The sequence below is a fragment of the Vespa velutina genome, chromosome 10 (genome assembly GCF_912470025.1).
Source record: "Vespa velutina chromosome 10, iVesVel2.1, whole genome shotgun sequence".
NCBI lineage: Eukaryota > Metazoa > Arthropoda > Insecta > Hymenoptera > Vespidae > Vespa > Vespa velutina.
In genome coordinates this window covers 8,306,677-8,328,541 of record NC_062197.1, presented here as the reverse complement: position 1 = coordinate 8,328,541, position 21,865 = coordinate 8,306,677, and the positions used below count along the sequence as shown (strand labels likewise).

At 28.1% G+C, this 21,865-nt stretch overlaps 5 protein-coding genes across 14 annotated transcripts; 2 read left to right on the top strand and 3 right to left on the bottom strand.

Moving 5' to 3' along the window:
- Nucleotides 1–317: 317 nt before the first annotated feature.
- On the top strand, nucleotides 318–8,824 carry LOC124952695 (serine/threonine-protein kinase mTOR). Its single transcript, XM_047502963.1, has 6 exons — nucleotides 318–6,725; nucleotides 6,845–6,987; nucleotides 7,065–7,205; nucleotides 7,290–7,914; nucleotides 8,064–8,244; nucleotides 8,522–8,824. Exons 1-6 carry the CDS (start codon nucleotides 503–505, stop codon nucleotides 8,535–8,537), a joined length of 7,329 nt encoding a protein of 2,442 aa, XP_047358919.1. The 5' UTR covers nucleotides 318–502; the 3' UTR covers nucleotides 8,538–8,824.
- Nucleotides 6,922–11,587, bottom strand: LOC124952701 (cytidine deaminase-like). The gene is made up of 2 exons (XM_047502978.1): nucleotides 10,921–11,587; nucleotides 6,922–9,396 (listed from the first exon to the last, which is right to left on the bottom strand). Exons 1-2 carry the CDS (start codon nucleotides 10,955–10,957, stop codon nucleotides 8,996–8,998), a joined length of 438 nt encoding a protein of 145 aa, XP_047358934.1. The 5' UTR covers nucleotides 10,958–11,587; the 3' UTR covers nucleotides 6,922–8,995.
- Nucleotides 11,588–12,890: 1,303 nt separating this feature from the next.
- Nucleotides 12,891–16,615, bottom strand: LOC124952698 (TOM1-like protein 2). 5 transcript variants are annotated; one of them, XM_047502973.1, is made up of 9 exons: nucleotides 16,089–16,614; nucleotides 15,619–15,788; nucleotides 15,090–15,371; nucleotides 14,763–15,023; nucleotides 14,358–14,655; nucleotides 14,180–14,300; nucleotides 14,061–14,091; nucleotides 13,403–13,453; nucleotides 12,891–13,214 (listed from the first exon to the last, which is right to left on the bottom strand). In XM_047502973.1, exons 1-9 carry the CDS (start codon nucleotides 16,144–16,146, stop codon nucleotides 13,020–13,022), a joined length of 1,467 nt encoding a protein of 488 aa, XP_047358929.1. In that variant the 5' UTR covers nucleotides 16,147–16,614; the 3' UTR covers nucleotides 12,891–13,019. The 5 variants fall into 5 exon arrangements, with proteins under 5 accessions (XP_047358929.1, XP_047358926.1, XP_047358930.1 ...); XM_047502970.1 differs by having other exon boundaries at nucleotides 13,893–14,091; nucleotides 16,089–16,613; XM_047502972.1 differs by having other exon boundaries at nucleotides 13,058–13,214; nucleotides 13,331–13,453; nucleotides 13,893–14,091.
- LOC124952697 (dynein regulatory complex subunit 3-like) lies at nucleotides 15,951–20,566 on the top strand. Of its 4 annotated transcripts, XM_047502966.1 has the most exons (10): nucleotides 15,955–16,886; nucleotides 16,987–17,162; nucleotides 17,236–17,519; nucleotides 17,621–17,793; nucleotides 17,867–18,024; nucleotides 18,091–18,283; nucleotides 18,362–18,563; nucleotides 18,671–18,919; nucleotides 18,986–19,062; nucleotides 19,139–20,566. In XM_047502966.1, the coding sequence occupies exons 2-10, from the start codon at nucleotides 16,988–16,990 to the stop codon at nucleotides 19,284–19,286; spliced, it is 1,659 nt and encodes a 552-aa protein (XP_047358922.1). In that variant the 5' UTR covers nucleotides 15,955–16,886; nucleotide 16,987; the 3' UTR covers nucleotides 19,287–20,566. The 4 variants fall into 4 exon arrangements, with proteins under 4 accessions (XP_047358925.1, XP_047358924.1, XP_047358922.1 ...); XM_047502969.1 differs by having other exon boundaries at nucleotides 15,951–17,162; nucleotides 18,190–18,283; XM_047502968.1 differs by having other exon boundaries at nucleotides 15,954–17,162; nucleotides 18,986–19,056.
- LOC124952699 (enoyl-CoA delta isomerase 1, mitochondrial-like) lies at nucleotides 18,275–21,444 on the bottom strand. Of its 3 annotated transcripts, none has more exons than XM_047502975.1 (7): nucleotides 21,133–21,444; nucleotides 20,846–20,957; nucleotides 20,608–20,705; nucleotides 20,251–20,522; nucleotides 19,954–20,132; nucleotides 19,752–19,873; nucleotides 18,275–19,667 (listed from the first exon to the last, which is right to left on the bottom strand). In XM_047502975.1, exons 3-7 carry the CDS (start codon nucleotides 20,702–20,704, stop codon nucleotides 19,489–19,491), a joined length of 849 nt encoding a protein of 282 aa, XP_047358931.1. In that variant the 5' UTR covers nucleotide 20,705; nucleotides 20,846–20,957; nucleotides 21,133–21,444; the 3' UTR covers nucleotides 18,275–19,488. The 3 variants fall into 3 exon arrangements, with proteins under 3 accessions (XP_047358931.1, XP_047358933.1, XP_047358932.1); XM_047502977.1 differs by having other exon boundaries at nucleotides 20,846–20,908; XM_047502976.1 differs by having other exon boundaries at nucleotides 20,846–20,951; nucleotides 21,295–21,429.
- Nucleotides 21,445–21,865: the final 421 nt, after the last annotated feature.

Here is a 21,865-nt window from a genome sequence, read left to right as displayed (position 1 = left end):
ATATGTTATATATATATATATATATATATATATATATATATATATATAACATATATAAATTAATTCAATTTATAATTTACTTAATTTGTATTTTATTTCATTCATTCCTTTAAGAGAAATATATAATTAATTTAAAGAATAAACTGAAACCTTTAAAATTCATGTAAAAAATATCTTCAATAATTTCTTTTCTTCATTTTTTCTTTTTTTTAGAAATTCTGAAATTTATATATAACCTAAACGTATTATGGTATGAATAAATATTATTATACAAAAGTCAAGGTTATGTTTTCAAGTAACTGGAGCTTAAGTTCAGCCACCATGATTTATTGATTTTACGAAGCGCCTCTGAAAGCACTCGCATGGAAACAAAATGTTTTAACATAACCTTAAAGTATCTTTCTTTTTCATGCAGAACTAATATAGCAATATTTTAAAAACTTGTCTCACACAAATATATTCGAGAAAATAAAAGTTTGATGATGTATTAATAATTGCAAACATGACAAATACACTTGTACAACAATATGTTCAACGACTTAAGTCAAGACATGAAGAAACACGTACTAAAGCAGCAAAGGATTTATGTTTTTATGTTAAAACAGAACTACGTGAGGTTTCTCAAGAAGAGATTACAGCATTTATGGATGAATTCAATCATCATATATTTGAAATGGTATCTAGTTCTGATATGAATGAAAAAAAAGGTGGCATATTAGCTATAATTTGTCTTATTGGAGCTGATGTTGGTAATATAAATACACGCACTATAAGATTTGCAAATTATCTGCGGAATCTCTTACCATCTAATGATGTTGGAGTTATGGAATTAGCTGCAAAAACTGTTGGCAAACTAGCATTAGTTTCTGGAACATATACAGCAGAGTATGTAGAATTTGAAGTAAAACGTGCCTTCGAATGGCTTGGAGGAGATAGGCATGAAGGGAAACGTCATGCAGCTGTACTTGTACTAAGAGAACTTGCCGTGTCAATGCCAACATATTTTTTTCAACAAGTTACTCCTTTTTTTGATCTTATATTTAATGCAATACGTGATCCAAAACCTGTGATACGAGAAGGTGCTGTTGAAGCTTTAAGAGCAGCACTTGTTGTTACTGCTCAAAGGGAAACAGCAAAACAAATGCATAAATCACAATGGTACAAACAGTGTTATGATGAAGTAATGGCAGGATTTGAAGAAGTATATGCAAGAGAAAGAGGTGTCAACAGAGATGATAGAGTACATGGTTCGTTATTAGTATTAAATGAATTACTAAGATGTAGTAATGTACAGTGGGAAAGAAATTATGAAGCTTTAATGGAAAGGTTAAATTGTTCTGCACAACAAAATGAAAATGACATACAATCATTAATGCCTAGATTAAAAACAACAATAGTATCTAAATGGGCAGGAACATCTCAAAATTCTTGTGGGCCTCAACATGCATTATATCCAATACATGAGTCAGCAGTTTGTCGATGTTTAATGCAGGAGAGGTTGGACGATATTTATACAGATGTAATGAATCAAAGAATATCAAGAAATCCACATATTCAACATGCATTAATGATGTTATTACCAAGATTAGCAGCATTCAATAAGCAAAAATTTACAGAGGACCATTTAAAAGAATCTATGGCCTATCTTTTAATGACCTTAAGAGCTCGTGAAAAAGATAGATATGCAGCATTTATGACTATTGGTTTTATAGCTGTTGCAGTTGAAGATTCTATAAAACCATATCTTTCAAAAATTATGGAAGTTATAAAATGTTTATTACCATCAAAAGAAACACCTAATAAAAAACGTGGTACATCTTTGGAACCTGCAGTATTTATATGTATCACTCTTTTAGGTCATGCTGTAAAGCGTACTATAGCATCTGATGTGAGGGATCTTTTAGAACCAATGTTAGCAACTGGATTAAGTCCTATTCTAACAACTTCTCTTAGAGAGTTGGCACACAGTGTACCATCTTTAAAACCAGATATATCACAAGGTCTTTTACGAATGCTATCTCAAGTTCTAATGCAGAAGCCATTAAGACATCCTGGAGCACCCTGGACTGTAGCTAGCCCTGTATCCATGCCATCAACAGAAGTAGATGTTCCTTCTACAGTTCTTGCATTAAAAACACTTGGCACATTCAATTTTGATGGTAATCCTTTATTACAATTTGTGAGAAGATGTGCTGATCATTTTTTAACATCAGAACAGCCAGAAGTTCGACTAGAGGCTGTAAAAACATGTTCTCGATTATTAAGGTTGGCACTAAATCAACCAGGACCTACAGTAACTAACACTGTCTCTACAGTTCTTGGAAAATTATTAGTCGTAGGAATTACAGATACAGATTCTGATGTACGAAAATCAGTTTTAGCCTCGTTAAATGACTCATTTGATATTCATTTAGCACAGGCAGAAAATTTATCTGCATTATTTATTGCTATGAATGATGAGATGTTTGATATAAGAGAACAAGCAATCAGAACTATAGGACGACTCAGTAATATGAATCCTGCTTATGTGATGCCATCCCTTCGTAAAACACTTATACAATTCCTTACTGAATTGGAACATTCTGGAATGGGTCGTAATAAAGAACAAGCTGCCCGCATGTTAGATGAACTAGTAGTCAGTGCACCACAACTTATTCGACCATATATGGAACCAATTTTAAAAGTTCTTGTTCCAAAATTAAAAGAAGCGGAATCAAATCCTGGAGTAATATTAGCCATACTCCGTGCTATAGGAGATTTAGCAGAAGTTAATGGTGCTGAAATGCAACAATGGATGCCTGAATTATTATCAATATTACTTGAAATGTTAGTAGATGCTAGTTCACCAGAGAAAAGAGGTGTTGCTTTATGGGTTCTTGGGCAATTAGTTGGAAGTACAGGACATGCAGTAAAACCATACATGCAATATCCATCTCTATTAGATGTACTTATTAATTTTTTGAAAACAGAACAACAACCAGCTATCAGAAGAGAAACTATTAGAGTTCTTGGATTATTAGGAGCTTTAGATCCATATAAACACAAAATGAATCTTGGCCAAATAGATTCACAATTAGATACACTTACATCAATGGCTGATACTAAAAGTGAAATAGAAAATACACAAGATTTGACAACGAGTGAAATGTTGGTAAATATGTCATCATCTACCTTGGAAGAATATTATCCTGCAATAGCCATTGCTACTCTTATGCGTATCATCCGTGATCCTACGCTATCTCAACATCATACAATGGTAGTACAAGCTGTGACTTTTATATTTAAAAGTCTTGGTATTAAATGTGTTCCATACATCTCTCAAGTAATGCCAAGTTTCTTGAATGTCGTACGTACAGCAGATGTAAATTTTCGAGAATATTTATTTCAACAACTGGCTATTCTTATCGCTATTGTGAAACAGCACATTCGAAATTATCTTGATGATATATTTAATTTAATTAAAGAATTTTGGATTGTAAATAGCCCTCTACAAAGTACACTTATTCTTTTAGTTGAACACATTGCAATAGCTTTAGGTGCAGAGTTCAAAATTTATTTACCGCAGTTAATGCCACACATATTAAGAGTATTAACACACGATACTAGTAAAGACCGTGCAGTAACAGTAAAGCTGTTACTTGCATTACAAAAATTTGGGAATAATCTTGATAATTATCTTCATTTAGTTCTTCCACCAATTGTGAAGTTATTTCATGCAACTGACTGTCCTATAGCAGTGAATAAAGTTGCATTGGAAACAGTAGACCATTTAGCTGATACATTGGATTTCACTGATTTTGCATCAAGAATCGTTCATCCATTAGTACGAACATTGGATCAATGTCCAGAATTAAGAAACACAGCAATGGATACACTCTGTGCACTTTTGATACAATTGGGAAAAAAATATCAAATTTTTATTTCATTAGTTCAAAAGGTCATGACAAAGCATAGAATTAGTAATCCTCACTATGATGTCTTAGTTGATAAAATTCTTACAGAATCAACTGTTGCAGACAGTGAAGATTTCTTGTTAATGAGACATCGACATTCAAGAAATAAGAATCGTGATTTATCTTTAACATCATCAGATACAGCAACTATAAAGCGATTGCATGTATCAGCTTCAAATTTACAAAAAGCTTGGACAGCAACTCGCAGGGTATCTAAAGATGACTGGCTTGAATGGTTAAGAAGTCTTTCTATTGGTTTGCTTAAAGAATCTCCATCTCCAGCATTAAGATCATGTTGGGCTCTTGCACAAACTTATTCACAGTTACCACGTGACTTATTTAATGCTGCATTTGTTTCTTGTTGGACCGAACTTAATGACACATATAGAACAGAATTAATTCAAACACTGCAGCAAGCATTAATGGTACCAGATCTTCCTGAAATAACTCAGACAATTTTAAATTTAGCTGAATTTATGGAACATTGTGACAAAGGACCACTACCATTAGATAATAAAATCTTAGGAGAAAGAGCCATGCATTGTCGTGCTTATGCCAAAGCATTACATTATAAAGAAGATGAATTTCATAAAAGTAGAAATAGTAATGTATTTGAATCTTTAATTTCAATTAATAATAAACTCCAACAAAAGGAGGCTGCAGAAGGTTTACTTGAATATGTTATGAATCAGTACAATCAGCAAGATCTCAAAGTTCAAATACGTTGGTATGAAAAACTTCATAATTGGGATAAAGCACTTCATTTATATAAAGAACGTTTAGAAAGTGACCCTGCAGATGTGGAATCTACTTTAGGTGAAATGCGTTGTTTGGAAGCACTTGGAGAATGGGGACAATTACATGATGAAGCTACAAAACAATGGTTAATACAGAATGATGAAATAAAACAAAGAATGGCGAGAATGGCAGCAGCAGCTGCATGGGGTCTGGGTCAATGGGAAAGTATGGAAAAATATATCTCACTAATACCGAAAGATACTCAAGATGGGGCTTTTTACAGAGCAGTATTAGCAATACATGATGAACAATATGATATTGCTCATCAACTTATTGATAGTGCTAGAGATTTATTAGATACAGAATTAACGGCTATGGCTGGTGAAAGTTATCAAAGAGCTTATAATGCTATGGTGGAAGTTCAAAAATTAGCAGAATTAGAAGAGGTAATACAATATAAACTTGTTCCAGAAAGGAGATCTACTATTAAATCTATGTGGTGGGAAAGACTTCAAGGTGGGCAAAAAATTGTCGAGGATTGGCAAAAAATAATACAAGTACATACTTTAGTAGTTTCTCCACAAGAAGATATGTATACATGGCTTAAATATGCTAGCCTTTGTAGAAAAAGTGGTAGTTTAATGTTGTGTCATAAAACATTAGTAATGTTATTGGCTGTAGATCCTTCATTAACACCGGATCAGCCTTTACCAACAACACATCCACAAGTAACATTTGCTTATTGTAAAAACATGTGGGTAGCAAACAAACGAGAAGAAGCATATAATCATCTGCAAAGATTCGTGCAAAATTCTTTACAACCTGCAATAGTGTCCGTAATAAATCAAGAGAATGAAAAAATACAGGATGCAAGAAAAAGATTGCTTGCACGGTGTTATTTAAAACTGGGAGAATGGTTAGAAGCTTTACAGGGTATAAATGAAACTTCTATACCTGCAGTATTATCTTATTATGCTGCTGCAACAAAACATGATCCAACATGGTATAAAGCATGGCATGCTTTTGCTTATACTAATTTTGAAACTGTATTGTTTTATAAACATCAGCAAGGTGATTCTAATATCGAGAATGCACCTAGCAATGGAACACGTAATAATCTTTCTAGCCCACAGTATATATCACAGTTCACTGTTCCGGCTGTAGAAGGATTTTTTAGATCAATTAATCTTTCACATGGTAACTCTTTACAAGATACACTTCGGTTACTTACATTGTGGTTTGATTATGGTCAATGGCCTGAAGTATATGAAGCTATTGTGGTAGGTATCAGATTAATAGAAATTAATACATGGTTACAAGTAATACCACAACTCATTGCAAGAATAGATACACCTAGAACTTTAGTTGGACGATGTATTCATCATCTTCTTATTGATATTGGAAAAACACATCCACAAGCATTAGTGTATCCATTAACAGTTGCCTCAAAAAGTGCAAGTCATGCTAGAAAAACAGCAGCAAATAAAATTCTAAAAAGTATGTGTGAACACAGTCCTACTTTGGTTCAACAAGCTATGATGGCAAGTGATGAATTAATTAGAGTTGCAATTTTATGGCATGAATTATGGCATGAAGGATTAGAAGAAGCCAGCAGATTATATTTCGGAGAAAAAAATGTCAAGGGGATGCTTGATACATTGGAACCATTACATGCAATGTTAGAAAGAGGTCCACAAACTCTGAAAGAAACATCCTTTAATCAAGCTTATGGAAAAGATTTAATGGAAGCACAAGAGTGGTGCCATAGATATAAAGCTTCAAGAAACGTGAAAGATTTAAACCAAGCATGGGATGTGTATTATCATGTATTTAGAAGAATATCAAGACAATTACCACAGTTGACTAGTTTAGAACTTCAATATGTAAGCCCAAAATTGCTTCTTTGTAGAGATTTAGAATTAGCTGTGCCTGGGAGTTATAGTCCAGGTCAGCCTATAGTCAGGATAGCAAGTATTCATAGTTCAATGCAAGTAATAACAAGCAAACAACGACCAAGAAAGTTATGTATTAAAGGTGAAGTATTTTTATTTATACTATTATTTTTTCATATAATATGTATATATCAACATACATAAGGCAAGATATTTTTTTTAAATAATTATACTGATGTGTCATGTTTAAAACTCTTTTAGGTAGTAATGGTAAAGATTATATGTTTCTATTAAAAGGACATGAAGATCTTAGACAAGATGAGCGTGTAATGCAGTTGTTTGGTTTAGTAAATACACTTTTATTACATGATCCAGATACTTTTAGAAGAAATCTTACTATTCAGGTATACTATTAAACAAAATGTATACTAAATATATTAAATTATGTATACTATTTATCTGTTTTGACATACTTTGTTAGAGGTATGCAGTAATTCCATTATCAACAAATAGTGGTCTTATTGGTTGGGTACCACACTGTGATACATTGCATACTTTGATAAGGGATTACAGAGAAAAAAAGAAAATATTACTAAATATAGAACATAGGATAATGCTAAGAGTATGTAAAATTACAGTATCAATTAAATGTAATACATATTTATATCTTATAGTTTGTATTTACAAAAATATATGTTTTTTATAGATGGCACCAGACTATGAACATCTTATGCTTATGCAAAAGGTTGAAGTTTTTGAACATGCTCTAGAACATACTCATGGTGATGACTTATCACGTCTTTTATGGTTGAAGTCACCATCAAGCGAAGTGTGGTTCGATCGTAGAACAAATTATACGCGTTCTCTTGCTGTTATGTCTATGGTTGGTTACATACTTGGTCTTGGAGATCGACATCCATCTAATTTAATGTTGGATCGCTTAAGTGGCAAGATTCTTCATATTGATTTTGGAGATTGTTTTGAAGTTGCAATGACTCGTGAAAAATTCCCTGAAAAGATACCATTTCGCTTGACACGAATGTTAATAAATGCTATGGAGGTCACGGGCATTGAAGGCACATACAGAAGAACTTGTGAATCAGTAATGTCTGTACTACATCGTAACAAAGATAGTTTAATGGCTGTATTAGAAGCTTTTGTTTATGATCCCCTTCTAAATTGGAGATTAATGGATAATACAGCATTAAAGGGCAAGAGATCTGATGCACAAGGAATGAGTTCTAGTAGTAGCCAGGAACATGGAGACGTTCTAGATTCTCTTACAGCTACTTTACCAAAGAAGGGTGTACCATGTAGTGTTGAAAACGGAGGTAATTATAATTTTTGCTGTAATTACAAAATTAATTTGATTAAGCTTTCAGCTTAATATAATTATTAGCATGTAAAGTTTTTTATTTGAATTTTTCATGAATACTTAATTAATTTATTGATTACCAATATATAAATATATTTTTTATAGGTGATAATAATCAACCAGAAGCATTAAACAAAAAGGCTTTAGCTATTATAACAAGAGTGAGAGACAAATTGACAGGACGTGATTTTTCACATGAAGAATCACTGACTGTTCAAGATCAAGTGGATTTACTGATTCAGCAGGCTACCAATAATGAAAATCTTTGCCAGTGTTACATTGGATGGTAAGTATTCTTTTTATTAAATATCACTTAAATATGTAAAAAGTAAAAATAATTTTTTATCTTACATAATGCGCGCGCGCACACCCACACACACACACACACACACACATGTGTATGTGTATTTTATATATATAATATAATATAAATTGTAGTATAGTTTATAAGCTTATAAAATAGTTACATCACCCACAATTAATATTAAATAACTTCATATAATAAACATTATTTTGTATAGGCAATATAAAATTGAAAAATATATATATTATTTTGTTTTCAGGTGTCCATTTTGGTAAATTATATATTACAATAATAAAATCTGAAGTGACTATTGTAGCCCCAGTGCTTTTTCTGCACGTGCAATGCAAATGATAACAAAATAGATGTAATATTTACTTTAATTTAATGTGTAATCAAAACTAGATCAAATTATAAATATTTCTTTGAGAGTTAATTATATCATTAATTTTTTTTCTATAAGTATAAACAAAACTATTTAAAAAAGAAAAATATTACAGTAAATGCAGTATAAACTGTTTGTGTATAAGTAAACATCAACTATTTCTATAAGAAAAATTTGCACTGCATTAGTTTTGTATGTGAAAATATATTCAGGCTATTCAAGTTAATGTATAAATAAGCATTTTAAGTAATATCTATGTATATAATTTTATTAGTTATTATAGGACCTCATTTTTATGTTCTTATTTTTATCTTAATTGTCACAGAATTATGTTATAAGATAACAAAATATTTAATTTTTCACATCTGGACTAAAGGCAAAGGGAAGTAAATCATTTATTGTAGTCCGCAATACATCTTTCATATCAGATCTTGCACAATAAATAGTTATATTACCAAACTCAACAATAGTTTGTCGACACAAGCCACAAGGTGTGGTAAATCCACCATTTTCTTGATCTGCTACTACTGCTAATATTTTAAACTTTCTTTTCCCTTCTGATATTGCTTTTGCAATAGCTGTTCTTTCTGCACATATTCCAACAGGATACGATAAATTTTCCACATTACAGCCTTTAAAAATTGTTCCATCAGTGCAAAGTATTGCAGAACCCACTTTAAACTTGCTATAAGGTGCATATGAGTATTCTCGTACAATTGCACTTTGTTTTATTAACTCTTGAATATCTGAATCTATAAAATAAAACATATAATACAAGATAATTTTTTAGTTCCAATCTTTTAAACTGATTTTAACTTTTAACTTTTCTATCTTAAAGTATAGATAAAAATATATAATTTATTTATTTTGCATGTAAGTTTTAATTTATTAAATTCTTTTATTATATTATAATAGAATGGTACAGTAATTATGTGTTTAGAAAGATCTTTATCTAAAAGATTTCTTTTTAATAATGATATGATCAACAATTGAAATAATATACATATGTATATGTAACACTGAAATAAATTTGTACATACATAATAGAAGAAAAGGAAAAAGTATCCATAAAATCTGAATTTGTTATCGCTAAAATAGACGTATCTGCATTTGTGAGAGAAATATTTTATAAATGCAAAAATTTATTATTAATTTTTTATTTATAACTATTTGTATATATATTGATAATGCAAAATAAGATTTCTTAGATAAAGTAGATGGTAAAAGAATTCCTGTTTTTATTGGAATCCGTAGTCAATAAATATATATGCATATGAAATTTTTTTAAATAAAAAAGAAATGTACATTTAATATTTTAGTATTATTAAAATTTTAGAATTTTATTATGGATAATGTACATTATCATGCACTTGTATCATGCTGATTTTTTAATGCAAAAATTTGTCAAATAATAACAGTTACTTTATCATCTCTATCATGTTCTTCTTCCCTTTTTCTTCAACAAAAGTTCACAAATTCCCAATAAATTAAATAATGTCAAATTCTGGTTATATGATAATTTATGTAATAGAAAAATTGAGATCATAGGATAAATTTTCATAAAATATTAATATATATATATTTCAACTATGTATTTGTCAATGTCATTAAAATGTGATATAATCATATGAAATAAATATATGTAACAATAAATAAAATAGGTAATATTTTATTTTAAATTGCACAATTTCACTTTTAAAAAATCAATATATAACAGAAAATTGTTTTAAAAAAAAACTCTTTTTAAAGGACTTCCTATTATATTTTTTGGAATTATTTTACACAAATAGCATTATTGTCTTATTAACAAGGTGTGGTTCGAAGAGAAAGATTATAGAAAAGGGAAACCGTTTTAACATCTTCAAACTAAAATAATTTATAATTAGTTTATTCTTTTAATCTTACAAAGTATAATAAATTACCTTTTCTTTTTTTTTATGCTTTGATTTGAAACAATTAAATTATGTGTAAACAAATAACTTGCAGACTTACATTAACTTTACCATATACTGGATAATTAGCAAGTATTGGGTTGGCAACTAAGTGATTGCCGGATTTCAAATAATAAGGAAACGACAAAATCCGTAATCACTTAGTTGCCAACCCAATATTAAATAATTGTAATTTATTGACATTGATAGTAAATGAGTAAGAAAGAGATTTGTATTGCATGCATATAAGCATCAAAAATATAAAGATAAAAATCAACGTTTTGTATATGCACAATTATTTCCACGAAATTCTATGACAATAGTATTAAAATATTACTTAATTACCAAGCGATATAAAATCGACAATATCTCCGTGATTCATTATGTCAACACACTTGATTTCTTGATTTAAATTTCTTTTCTTGCAGAAATTAATAAAATATAAATTTTTACAATTAAGTATGCATATATCTAAAAACAAAAGGATGACAAATAAATTTAGACGTAAAAATGACGTCACGTCAAACTGACGTAACTGATGCCATTAGTACAAGTAAATATCCATAGATAATGCACAACAAACATATATGAATATAACCTGTTCAAACTAAACGAATACTTGAATAAGATTAACTGCAAATTTAACTATTCGTTTTATTTGCTTTTGCAACTTATATTCTTTTGATGTATATCTTTTAAGATATATTTATAATAAGATAATTGAAGAGAGTTACCAAATAATTATGCATGTATAACCATTAACTTATTATAATGAGGATTCTCTCTTGTTTTCTCTTATCATACGACTGAATATGTATTTCTGTACGTTATATTATTAAGATTCTTCTTATATTTTGTATATAAGTACATAGTAGTATTGACATATTACTACTTGCATATAATCGAATTGCGTACTTATATATCAATAACATGATAACTTTCATCTATCGATATTTATTTATTTCATTGTTAATAATTGTTATTAACGTAAACGTTATTTTACGTAAATTGTTACGTTACGTAAATGTTCAAGTTAATATATAACGATAATTAATGAATAATAAATGCTATGAATAAAAGCCATACACGATTAAGGAAAGATATTTTTGATTTATTGCATTAACCTATCGTTAATATTTTTTAATAATAATACGAAATAAACGAGTTTAAAAGTGCTTCTTCATATAAAAATTCATGTACATACTTTACATTGTAATGTTAATATATGAATTCTAATAATTATATAAACTATTTTTCCACAAATAACTTAATAATAGGCCCTTTCCTTTCTTTTTTAATAGCGAGGATAGATTATAAAGAGATGCATTTTATTTAGGAACAGTAACAATTCTCTATTCAAAGTATTCTATTATTTTAGTACCCACTAACTTATATAAGGTGCGTATATAAAACGTAGAACGTATATGAGAAAAAAATTAAGAAAATATTTGCAATAATTTTTTATCATTTCGTTTGTTTACATGTGCAAATAACAATTAAAAACTATTATAAATTAATGTAAAAATGATATATAAATTAATATTATTGTGCACATATTTAACAATATATAACATGCAATAAAAGAAAAAATATTAAAAACTAAAATTACCATTCATGTTGTCCTTATGTTATGATAGTAACATAATATTGCATATTAGGGGAATTTTGTTACATTCTTTTTTTAGAATATACGTAAGTTCTATTTTTAGAATAATTTTAATAATAAACGTTACTAATCGATATTAGTGGCATAAAGAATACTACTAATATAACAATATTAACCATTATAATAATATACAAAATAACTATAATGATTACCAAGTTATAATTCATGATTCTATACAAAATTTTAAATAGGAGAGCATTTGTAATTTACTTTAACATAGAAAAATATTTTTATTAATATTCATCAGATGATCTATTAAATATGATACTTAATGTTCCACGCTTCAGTAATTAATAAAAATAAATGCAACCTCACAAAAAATTGCATTCTTATGGATATAAGGTAGTGCAAGGGATATGCATTGCTGTTTATATTTTTTTCTTTTTAAATTTAATATAATTTTGTAAATATAGGATTTTCTATATATACAAATAAGACAAAATTAATACTTTTTATCATTCTACTAAAGAAGTCGCACAATTAATATATATTTTCTTTAGATTTCTATTTTATCATTACTTATCCTTTATAAGTAAGAACTTATAACAAAAATATTCCAATACATACTGCGTGGTACTACACTTGTTAAGTACGTAAAAAAAAGCAAATTTAATGCATAATGCTTTTGCCTCTCTTTCTTAATTTCTTATTTGTTTTTTGCGTTTAATTGATTAAATTAATATGAACATTAATATAACAGATGCAGGTAGAGGCATTAATTAGTATATAGCTGTGTTGTCTTTTATCACCTGCTTTAAAAGAGATTCGACAGCAACATTTACAGAGCAAATAAAGATTTATCTTGATCTTTATTGATTTGACGTTGTATGTTTGGATTTCCAGAGTTTGAAGTACTTGATGGAGTTGTTGTAGTTGAAAGTGTAGGGAGAGCTTCAGCAGCAGCTGCTCGCTCTGCTAAAAAACGTTCGAACTCTGATGATGTTAAAGATTCTTGGTCACCTTGTACAGCGGGCTGTAACATTCCATATGACACAATATCTATTTTATATTACTGCAAAATGATCATGTTGTTATTCTATGACATTGAATTGAGACGACATTTATATATTAAAAGATTCTTGTTCTCACCTGCTCCAAATCCTTTGTAACACTTTATTAAGATTAAAAGATTTTAATATTAGATGAAAACACATCACTCACCGTATGATTAAGCCAAGCTGCCATTTCATTGAATTCTGATTCCCGGTTGAGCTAAGCATTTAAATCAAAGACGAACATTGAACAAAACAATAAATATTTATACATAATAATATTATATATAAATAAATATAAAGAAAAAAGAAAGAATAATGGAACATAACATTACATATAAAGCTATGCAAAGCAGTAACAATTTACAATAATACTGTACCTTCATTTTCTCAGGTAAATAGAGATTTTTATATTTTTATGTTGGAAGACTAATATTGGACCTAGTGATGTTATTTCAAGTTTACAGGAGGTTTTTTCAAGCGAAGTATAAAATTATAATTATTTTTTAATATAGTCTGTTATATAAATAGTTACTTGATTTTACAGTTGCATTATTTACATCATGTAAATTCCTGTAAACTTGTTCAATTTTGCGATGGTGTTACTATTAAAGATGGTACTGTAACTTAGCTTAAGAAGGATAAGGAGCATTACGCACAGTAGTAGTAGTAGTAGCAGCAGCAGCAGCAGCAACAGCAGCAGCAGTAGTAGTAGTAGTAGTAGTAGTAGTAATAGTAGTAGTAGTAGCAGTAGTAGAAGCAGTTTGATGGGAATACTTAGGATTGTTACGATTGAGAATTGCTGAACTTAGACTTCCTCCGCTCACCTGTTCCATATTGTCTTCATATTTGCTACCGCTATATAATAACATAACATTTTGAATGAAATAATAATATCCAATATATGTGTGTGTATATGTTATGAAAATGTTAGAAAAAGTTTCACCTGTTTTTTGTTGTCTCATATGTTGCATTACGAGACTGTGCAAACATATCAAATTCATCACTATCTCCTCCTTTCTTTTCTCTTTTTTCTACCCTAAGATTATCATCAGATTCAGATATATCTAAAATCAAATAAGATTTAATAAAAGTGTTATTTTTTATATGAAATCTCAGCTTACCCATTCCTGCCACCTGCTTTTGTACAGTATCAATTTCATCTGATAAATCTATAAGTGAATCTGCCTCTTTTTTTATTGATTCTGCACTCAAATCAATATTTGGTGGTTGACCTATTGTTTGAGCTAATATGGTACTTGCAGGTACAGCTTTATTTTTTGTATATCTTGAATAACGCAAGAACAGGTTATTTAATTCATCATTTATACGCAATAATTCAGCTGTCATCTCATCATTAGCCAGTTTTCCAATTAAATCTACCACACGTTCTTGCATTGCTTTACATGTTGCATGCAATTCCTATAGATTTTATATACATGTGTTTGTGTAAATGTATATGAATTAAAAATTAATATGCTAACCAAAACTACTACATAAAGTGATATTGCAATGGATATATAACATACTGTCAATAATTCAAGATCAGCAGAATCTGGTGGTTGAGTGGAAGTTTGATCTGTCAAATATGTTAACATTTCTGATAAAACACGCATATTGCCTTGCACAACATCCAGTTCACTTTGTAATTTTGCTAACTGTTGCTCATTCAATTGTGTTAACTGACTAGATGATTGTAATTGGGATTGTTGTTGTATCACTGTAGAGTTGGAAATATGTTGATCATTTATAGGCAAATTTCCTGAGATTTGTTCTATTTCAGGTACACTCTATAAAATATAATAAATAAGTTTATACACTTTATAAGAGTATAATTTGCATATGAAATATCTTACTCTTTGAGGGGTAATGATAGGTGCCATTGCATCCAAATCAGTCATTGGAAATAGTATGCCTTTTGCTTTTAATTCTTGATAGACTTGTACAACTCCTTGAGTATGTGGTTGATGACAGAATGTATCTGCCCATGTTTGAACAAGATTCAAAATTTTTTCCTGCACAGCAGTTGGTGGTTCATTTTTCGGTCCAATTAACTTAACCAATTCTTGTACAAATTCTCGCGAACAAGCAAGAGCATGAAAACGTTTTCCACAATTTTTCACACAGGTTTCTAATACCTAAATCACAAATATTACATATAATAACTAGGATAAGAAAATATTAAAGATCAAACATTAGACATTTCTATAATAAAGTCAACCCAAAAATTTATGTGTGAGTGTTTCTATATATCAATATAAGATAATATTATTCTATATACCTATATAACATATCATTAGAATATAATACTTGTACAATTATACTTGTATAATAATTATACTTGTACAAGCCATTATATAAAAAATAAGTGGATTTGATACTAACAGTAAGAGTATACATTACTATAGTATAATTTTTGCCAGCGGCTTGATTAAGCCTGCGCTTAATTGCTTTAATAGCATCTCTAGGTCCATCTTCTGTTTCATTTATAATATCACATATTTCTATATTGAGTGCCCAATTTTCACTAGGCAAACCACCATCTGTAGCTTGCTCTGGAATACATAATCCAATTTCAGATACAAAAGTAAATGAATAAATAATCCTCTTAATACAAATACATTTCTACTAATCTTTAACATTATAGAAATATCGAAGCTTAAAGGAAAAAAACATCGTGACGTATGATAACATTTCATCTAGAAAAGTAATAGAAAGTAAATCCTCGTCTAATTGCATATGGATGTAACTATTGACGGATTATTATTATCAATGACGACGTAGATGAAATTTGCAGGATTAAACAATAATACGCATAATTTCAGTCTAAATCTAAATTATCGAAGTTATCTTACCAATTTTTTGGCCCACTGGCGTTGAAAAGGGATTTACATTGACTCCAAAAAATGACATGCTTGGTCGATGATTGGAAACAGTGTTAAATATAAATTATATTAGCCTGATTCAAGTGCACATATATCGCGCGCGTGTAAATCTTCGATAAGGGCGATATTCGTAATTCGTTACGAATAAGAACATACACCGTTGAATGGCAGAAGGCTGAATCATATGACCTACACAATGATAAGACAGAGATGTCAAAAGGTAGGAAGACAACCGACACTAGATATGTAGCAGTTAGTTCTTTCGAGCGTCTTGAGATTTGTACGATGATTGGCTTCAGTATCCTAGTGGCCTTCTACGATTCTCTCAACTGCTCTCAATATAGCTTGGTTTTATCCTTCGTTGATTGGATAAAAATTTCATCTATGAAATGTCTTATATTTGAAAATAATTAAAGCTTCCGCAATAATCAATTTTATAAATAGATCGTTTAAAAGTTTCACCAAATACGCTTATTTTCCCAATAATCTAACGGTTATGTAATGATAGATTATAACAATGCATGTTGCTAATCAAATTTCGTAATAGATGCATTATGGGAAGTGCAACAATATACCGCGCTTTTTTGAAAGTAGAACTATGTTTATAAGTTATTAAATTAAACAATATTTTCAGAATTTTCTTACATTACATTGTTTTATAGATCATTATTAAACTTATTTGTTTATGTCCAAGAAAAACATAACAAAAAGATAGAGGAAAAGTAATAATACAATTTACAGTTGCATAGCAACGTAATCGATATAATAATAAGTATTGATAGTATACAAAATTAAAAAAATAACACCTTTTTAACTTTTTTATGTAGTAGTATTATTTATTTTTATTATTATATATTTTTTTGTGAACGATGTTTCAAGATATTTCGATCGCTTCGAAAAGTATTTTAGAGCCTGGTGTAATAAATGAAGAACTTCTTATCAATTTATTAATTGATCAAGGTCCTAAAGGTGATGCTGGAAAATATTTTCTTGAAGATGGTATTAAACTAGATGTTATCACGGAAATACGAATTGAATTTTTTAGTATGTAATTGTTTATAAAAAAGGATTACAAATTTGATAACTTTATTTATAATACGTATGTATATTTCTACAGATATTTTGAATATCGATCATCTTTGGGTAATGCCAAATTTGATAAAATTACATTTATCAAATAACATTATAGAAAAAATTGAAAATTTGGATGCACTTGTTCACTTGAAAGAACTTAATCTATCTTTTAATCATATTAAAACAATGGAGAATCTAAACCATTTAATCGAATTAGAAATATTGTTACTTTTTAATAATCACATCTCTAAAATCGAGGGCATAAATAATTTGCATAAGTTGCACATTTTTAGTATTGGAAATAACCAAATAACAGACTGGGAACATGTATAGAATCTATATATTATATGCTTTATATACTAAATTTTGTAGCCTTTTCCCAATAATTCCTTTAATTTCCAATTTAAATTATAATTAGCGAATTGCAGGTCATTTATTTAAGACAATTCAAATATCTATGTAGTTTTAACATAAATAATAATCCATGTACGGAGAAAAATGGATATCAAGAATACCTAATTGCATTTGTACCGCAATTAATCTATTATCAATATAAAATGATTACTAAGGAAGAACGTCAATCTGCTATAATCAAACAACAGTGAATATGTCTTATATTACGTTATATATTGCAAAGGACAATTATATATAACTTTCTATATATTTTGATTTAGACATATGATTAGTAATATAGAAGAGGAAGAAGCAAAAAAGAAAAAGCAATTGGAAGAACAGGAAGCATTTGAAAATTTACAGGATTTACTATCTAAATCTTATGTAGAATACTTAAATGATGATAACTTTTTTTGGCATATGTTTCTTGATGATAAAGGTATAATACAATACACTGTAATATTAGTTATTTTAAATTTTGTGCTAAAATATTTTTATTTATTAGAAGGAAAAGATTTATCTGTAGTGAATAGTGATACAGAAAATGCTTTTGAGGAGTATAGAAAAAAAATTTCTTCTATATGTTATGAATTTTATGAAATAGGATTAAAGGAACAAGTTAAACGAGATAATGAAATTAAATTATTTAATGATGTTGTTAATGAAGGCAAAAGTAAAGTACAAAATGATTCAAAAGAGTAAAGTATAATTTTATTGTATTATAAATACTATTTTAACTTAATTTATATTGAGTTCATATTTATCTTTATCCTTAGTATTGTGGATGAATTATCGGACGAAAAAATTAAAATATTCTCACAAATAAATTTATTATTTAATATACTTGATGATGAAATGGATGAAATGGATGATAATGTAGAAGTAGTATACAATTGGTATATTCATTTCAATGATGTGATATCCAAAACATGGTCAAAATTAATGTCTAAAGAAGTTGTAATACATGATCAATTAGTAGTATGTATTACATAACAATAAAATTAAAAAAATGGGCAATTTTTTAAATTCTGTAACTTGTTTTTCTATAATTCTATGACTATGATACTTTTTTTATTATAAAAAAGGAAATAAATGAAGTCTTCAAAGTAAATATGACAAATATGATTGAGCAATTTTTGGAGACTGCTCGAGAATATTTTTCACAAATGCGAAATGCTGAAGCAGACTATAATGATAATATAAATAGTATTATTTTGTATTATATCAGTGGTTTTGGAGATGAATCTAAAATTCCAAATCATTTGTTAGATTTATGTGGAGACAAAGATACATTAAGTAATAATCTTGCAGCATCACACGATTTACATTTGCGTGTAAGTAAATCATTGAATATATTCATGTAAATGATAATAGAAAAAAATATTCTTTATTTATTGTAGGTCATTGATGCTAGGGAAGATCGTATGTTAAGCAGATTAAAAATATGGCATAATGAGTACTGTGAAGAGTTGTATAAGTATTAAAAATTTGTATAAATAAACAATTCATTAAATACAGATCGAAGAGAATGATGGGTTAATTTTTATTTCTAGCAAGGAAAATAACAGGCACCGTCAAAAAATTTTGGAAATTACCCATTTTCTTCAAGATGTACGTAAACAATTTCATTCATTAATATTATTACATCTACCATATTTTGAAATTGATAATGTTTCTAATTTGACTAAAAAAAGAAAATGATTAATTGTAATAAAGAGAAGTATAAGAAGACCATTTCATTCAAACAGTATGTTCAAGTAGAAAATACTTATATTTATTATAAATACTTATATTTATAATAAAAGATTCTTAATAATATCATGTTTTAATATCATTTATATATAATATATAAATATTATTTTACCGAATTATAATAAATGTTGCATAGTAACATAAAAAATATTTAATTTTGTTTTTGTTTTTGTTTTTGTTTCAATGTTTCAATGTATGCATGAAGACTTTTTTGAATATTTGCTAATTGAATAAATTGTTTAATATTATTTAATTCAATCTCTCGATGTTCTTGTAGCCAGGAAATTAACTTTTCACGAAGTTTTAACTTTGTTATATTTCTAGCTTGTTCTGCAAAAATATTATATAAAATATTTTCTAAAAATATATGTTTATTTACTTTTGTTTAAAATTTTAATAAAATAATGAACTTACTAAGTATTCTGTCATAAGAAGATATATACTTTTGGCATTTTTTAATGGCTTCTGCTTTGTCATTTGCCAATTCATCTACAAGTCCAATATTTAATGCTTCATTAGGATAAAAAAGTGTGCCCCTAAGAAGTAAAAAACCAGATACCTATTAAACATATACATTAAGATTTTTATAGTAATATTTATTATTTGTAATATATACCTCAACAAAGCTAATTCGGCATGTCTATAACCAATGGTATTAACAAATAAATCTATAAACCACTGTGGAGCTATAATACCTAATTGTGTCTCATTGAATCCTATGGTATGTTTCCCATCAACAAAAACTCTGTATTCACAAGAAATAGCTAATAAACATCCACCGGCAGGACTAGCACCCTATGTAAAAGTATATTTATGATATATAATATAAAATAAGTGAAAAATAAATATTAAATTTTATATTATAACGATAATTAAAGAAAATATATATTAAGCTAATTCAATAATGTAATACATTAATTGCAGCAGCAATTGGTATTTCTAAACCATATAAAGTCATCCATGTATCTTGCAAAGTACGCCAATATGCAGTCAATCTCTCAATATCTGGCTTATAAAGTTCCATAATGTCTAAACCTGCTGAGAAAACTGCTGGCAGTGATGAAGTCAAAATAATGCCTTTACAATTGCTTTTCTGGGCTTCTATCAAAGATGTTTTCAATTCTTCTAATAATTCCAGGTTTAAGCTATTAACTGGAGGTCGTGCCATAGATATTATATGTATTCCTGGTATATATAAGTTTTAATAAATAAATTCATTTAGCAAAAATGTAAATATCAAATTTACAAACAATTATAATTATCAAGATACCTGTATTTTGATCTTCTGCAATTTCTAATAGTTTCTTTCCAGATGCATAATTTCTAATAAATCGTTGTTTGATAAAAAATCTTCCAAGGGCCAACATTCTATATGTGTTATATAAGTGATAAATATTATCTTAAATATTATACTTAATTTTTTTTAATATATCTTCTTTAATATATATATATTTTTTTTAATATGTTGATTTAATAATCAATTTAATAATCATATATATAATATATACCTGCTAACTTTCTTCTCTGAATCACTGCAGTATTATACTATACTTTACTTACGTACTTTCTCTCTGATAAGAAAATAAGTCAAAAACAAAAATAGATGTAAATCGCCTGAAACTTTGAAGCAGATTTATCATACGTATAATTTCATGAGATAATAGTAAAGTATTATATTAACATATTGTTATCGTTTTTATTACATTTTCACATTATTTAAAATATATTTATTTATAATAATATTATTTGTATGTCATATGTTGATTTGTTATTGTATGTTACTAGCATTACTTACCAGAAAAACTAGCATATTATTCTATGAATCATTTAAAAAGTGAATGCAGAAATGAATAAAAATAAAAATTATTAGAATTGTTAATGTATATATCAAGAATAAAAATAAAAGAGTTAAAATGAAATCGTTAAGCTTATTATGAAATAATAGCACATCTCTGACCAAAGTAATTTATTTATTTCTTTAAAAACTTAGACGTTGGAATGCGACTTCTACACGTACGATGAATATAATATGTAAAACTACATACTACTATATATGCATGATATATATGCGTATACACATGCATGTGCGATAATATGTGACATATGTATATGCACACATAACTGTGCTTTTATGATTCTCACGTGATTTCAACATGATATATATATATATATATATATATATATATATATATATATATATATATATCATGATTTATATATATCATGAGATATCTCAACATGATATATATATATATATAATCACATCGTTATATATGATCAGAATAATAGCAATTTAGTGTCTCATAGCGATAACCTATTGTTTACATCCCCTGCATTGATTTCTTTACAAGTACCCACTATCTTTTTTCTTTATTTTTTCATACTTCAGAATATAGAAGTTGTTATTTACAAAATGTACACAACTCAATTCCGCAGAATACAAGTTTAAAATTTAACTGGTCTCTTTAAACGTACATTTTACGCGAATGTGTATTTTTTATTATTATTAATAATATTAATATTATATT

Bases quoted from the DNA above. Each gene is read 5' to 3' on its own strand.
- LOC124952697 (XM_047502966.1), top strand. From the start codon at position 16,988: ATGTTTCAAGATATTTCGATCGCTTCGAAAAGTATTTTAGAGCCTGGT. The intron at 17,163-17,235 runs GTATGTAATTGT...ATATTTCTACAG, and splicing joins AATACGAATTGAATTTTTTA to ATATTTTGAATATCGATCAT. The intron at 18,564-18,670 runs GTATGTATTACA...ATTATAAAAAAG, and splicing joins TAATACATGATCAATTAGTA to GAAATAAATGAAGTCTTCAA.
- LOC124952701 (XM_047502978.1), bottom strand. From the start codon at position 10,957: ATGAATCACGGAGATATTGTCGATTTTATATCGCTTG. The intron at 9,397-10,920 runs GTAATTAAGTAA...TTTATTTTATAG, and splicing joins TGTCGATTTTATATCGCTTG to ATTCAGATATTCAAGAGTTA.
- LOC124952699 (XM_047502975.1), bottom strand. From the start codon at position 20,704: ATGTTGGCCCTTGGAAGATTTTTTATCAAACAACGATTTATTAGAAAT. The intron at 19,874-19,953 runs GTATATATTACA...TTTACTTCTTAG, and splicing joins GCCGAATTAGCTTTGTTGAG to GGGCACACTTTTTTATCCTA. The intron at 19,668-19,751 runs GTAAGTTCATTA...ATATTTTTGCAG, and splicing joins TTCTTATGACAGAATACTTA to AACAAGCTAGAAATATAACA.
- LOC124952695 (XM_047502963.1), top strand. From the start codon at position 503: ATGACAAATACACTTGTACAACAATATGTTCAACGACTTAAGTCAAGA. The intron at 6,726-6,844 runs GTGAAGTATTTT...AAACTCTTTTAG, and splicing joins AAGAAAGTTATGTATTAAAG to GTAGTAATGGTAAAGATTAT. The intron at 6,988-7,064 runs GTATACTATTAA...ATACTTTGTTAG, and splicing joins GAAGAAATCTTACTATTCAG to AGGTATGCAGTAATTCCATT.
- LOC124952698 (XM_047502970.1), bottom strand. From the start codon at position 16,146: ATGTCATTTTTTGGAGTCAATGTAAATCCCTTTTCAACGCCAGTGGGC. The intron at 15,789-16,088 runs GTAAGATAACTT...TATGTATTCCAG, and splicing joins GCCAGTGGGCCAAAAAATTG to AGCAAGCTACAGATGGTGGT. The intron at 14,656-14,762 runs GTATGTTATATA...TAAAATCTATAG, and splicing joins CTGATCTTGAATTATTGACA to GAATTGCATGCAACATGTAA.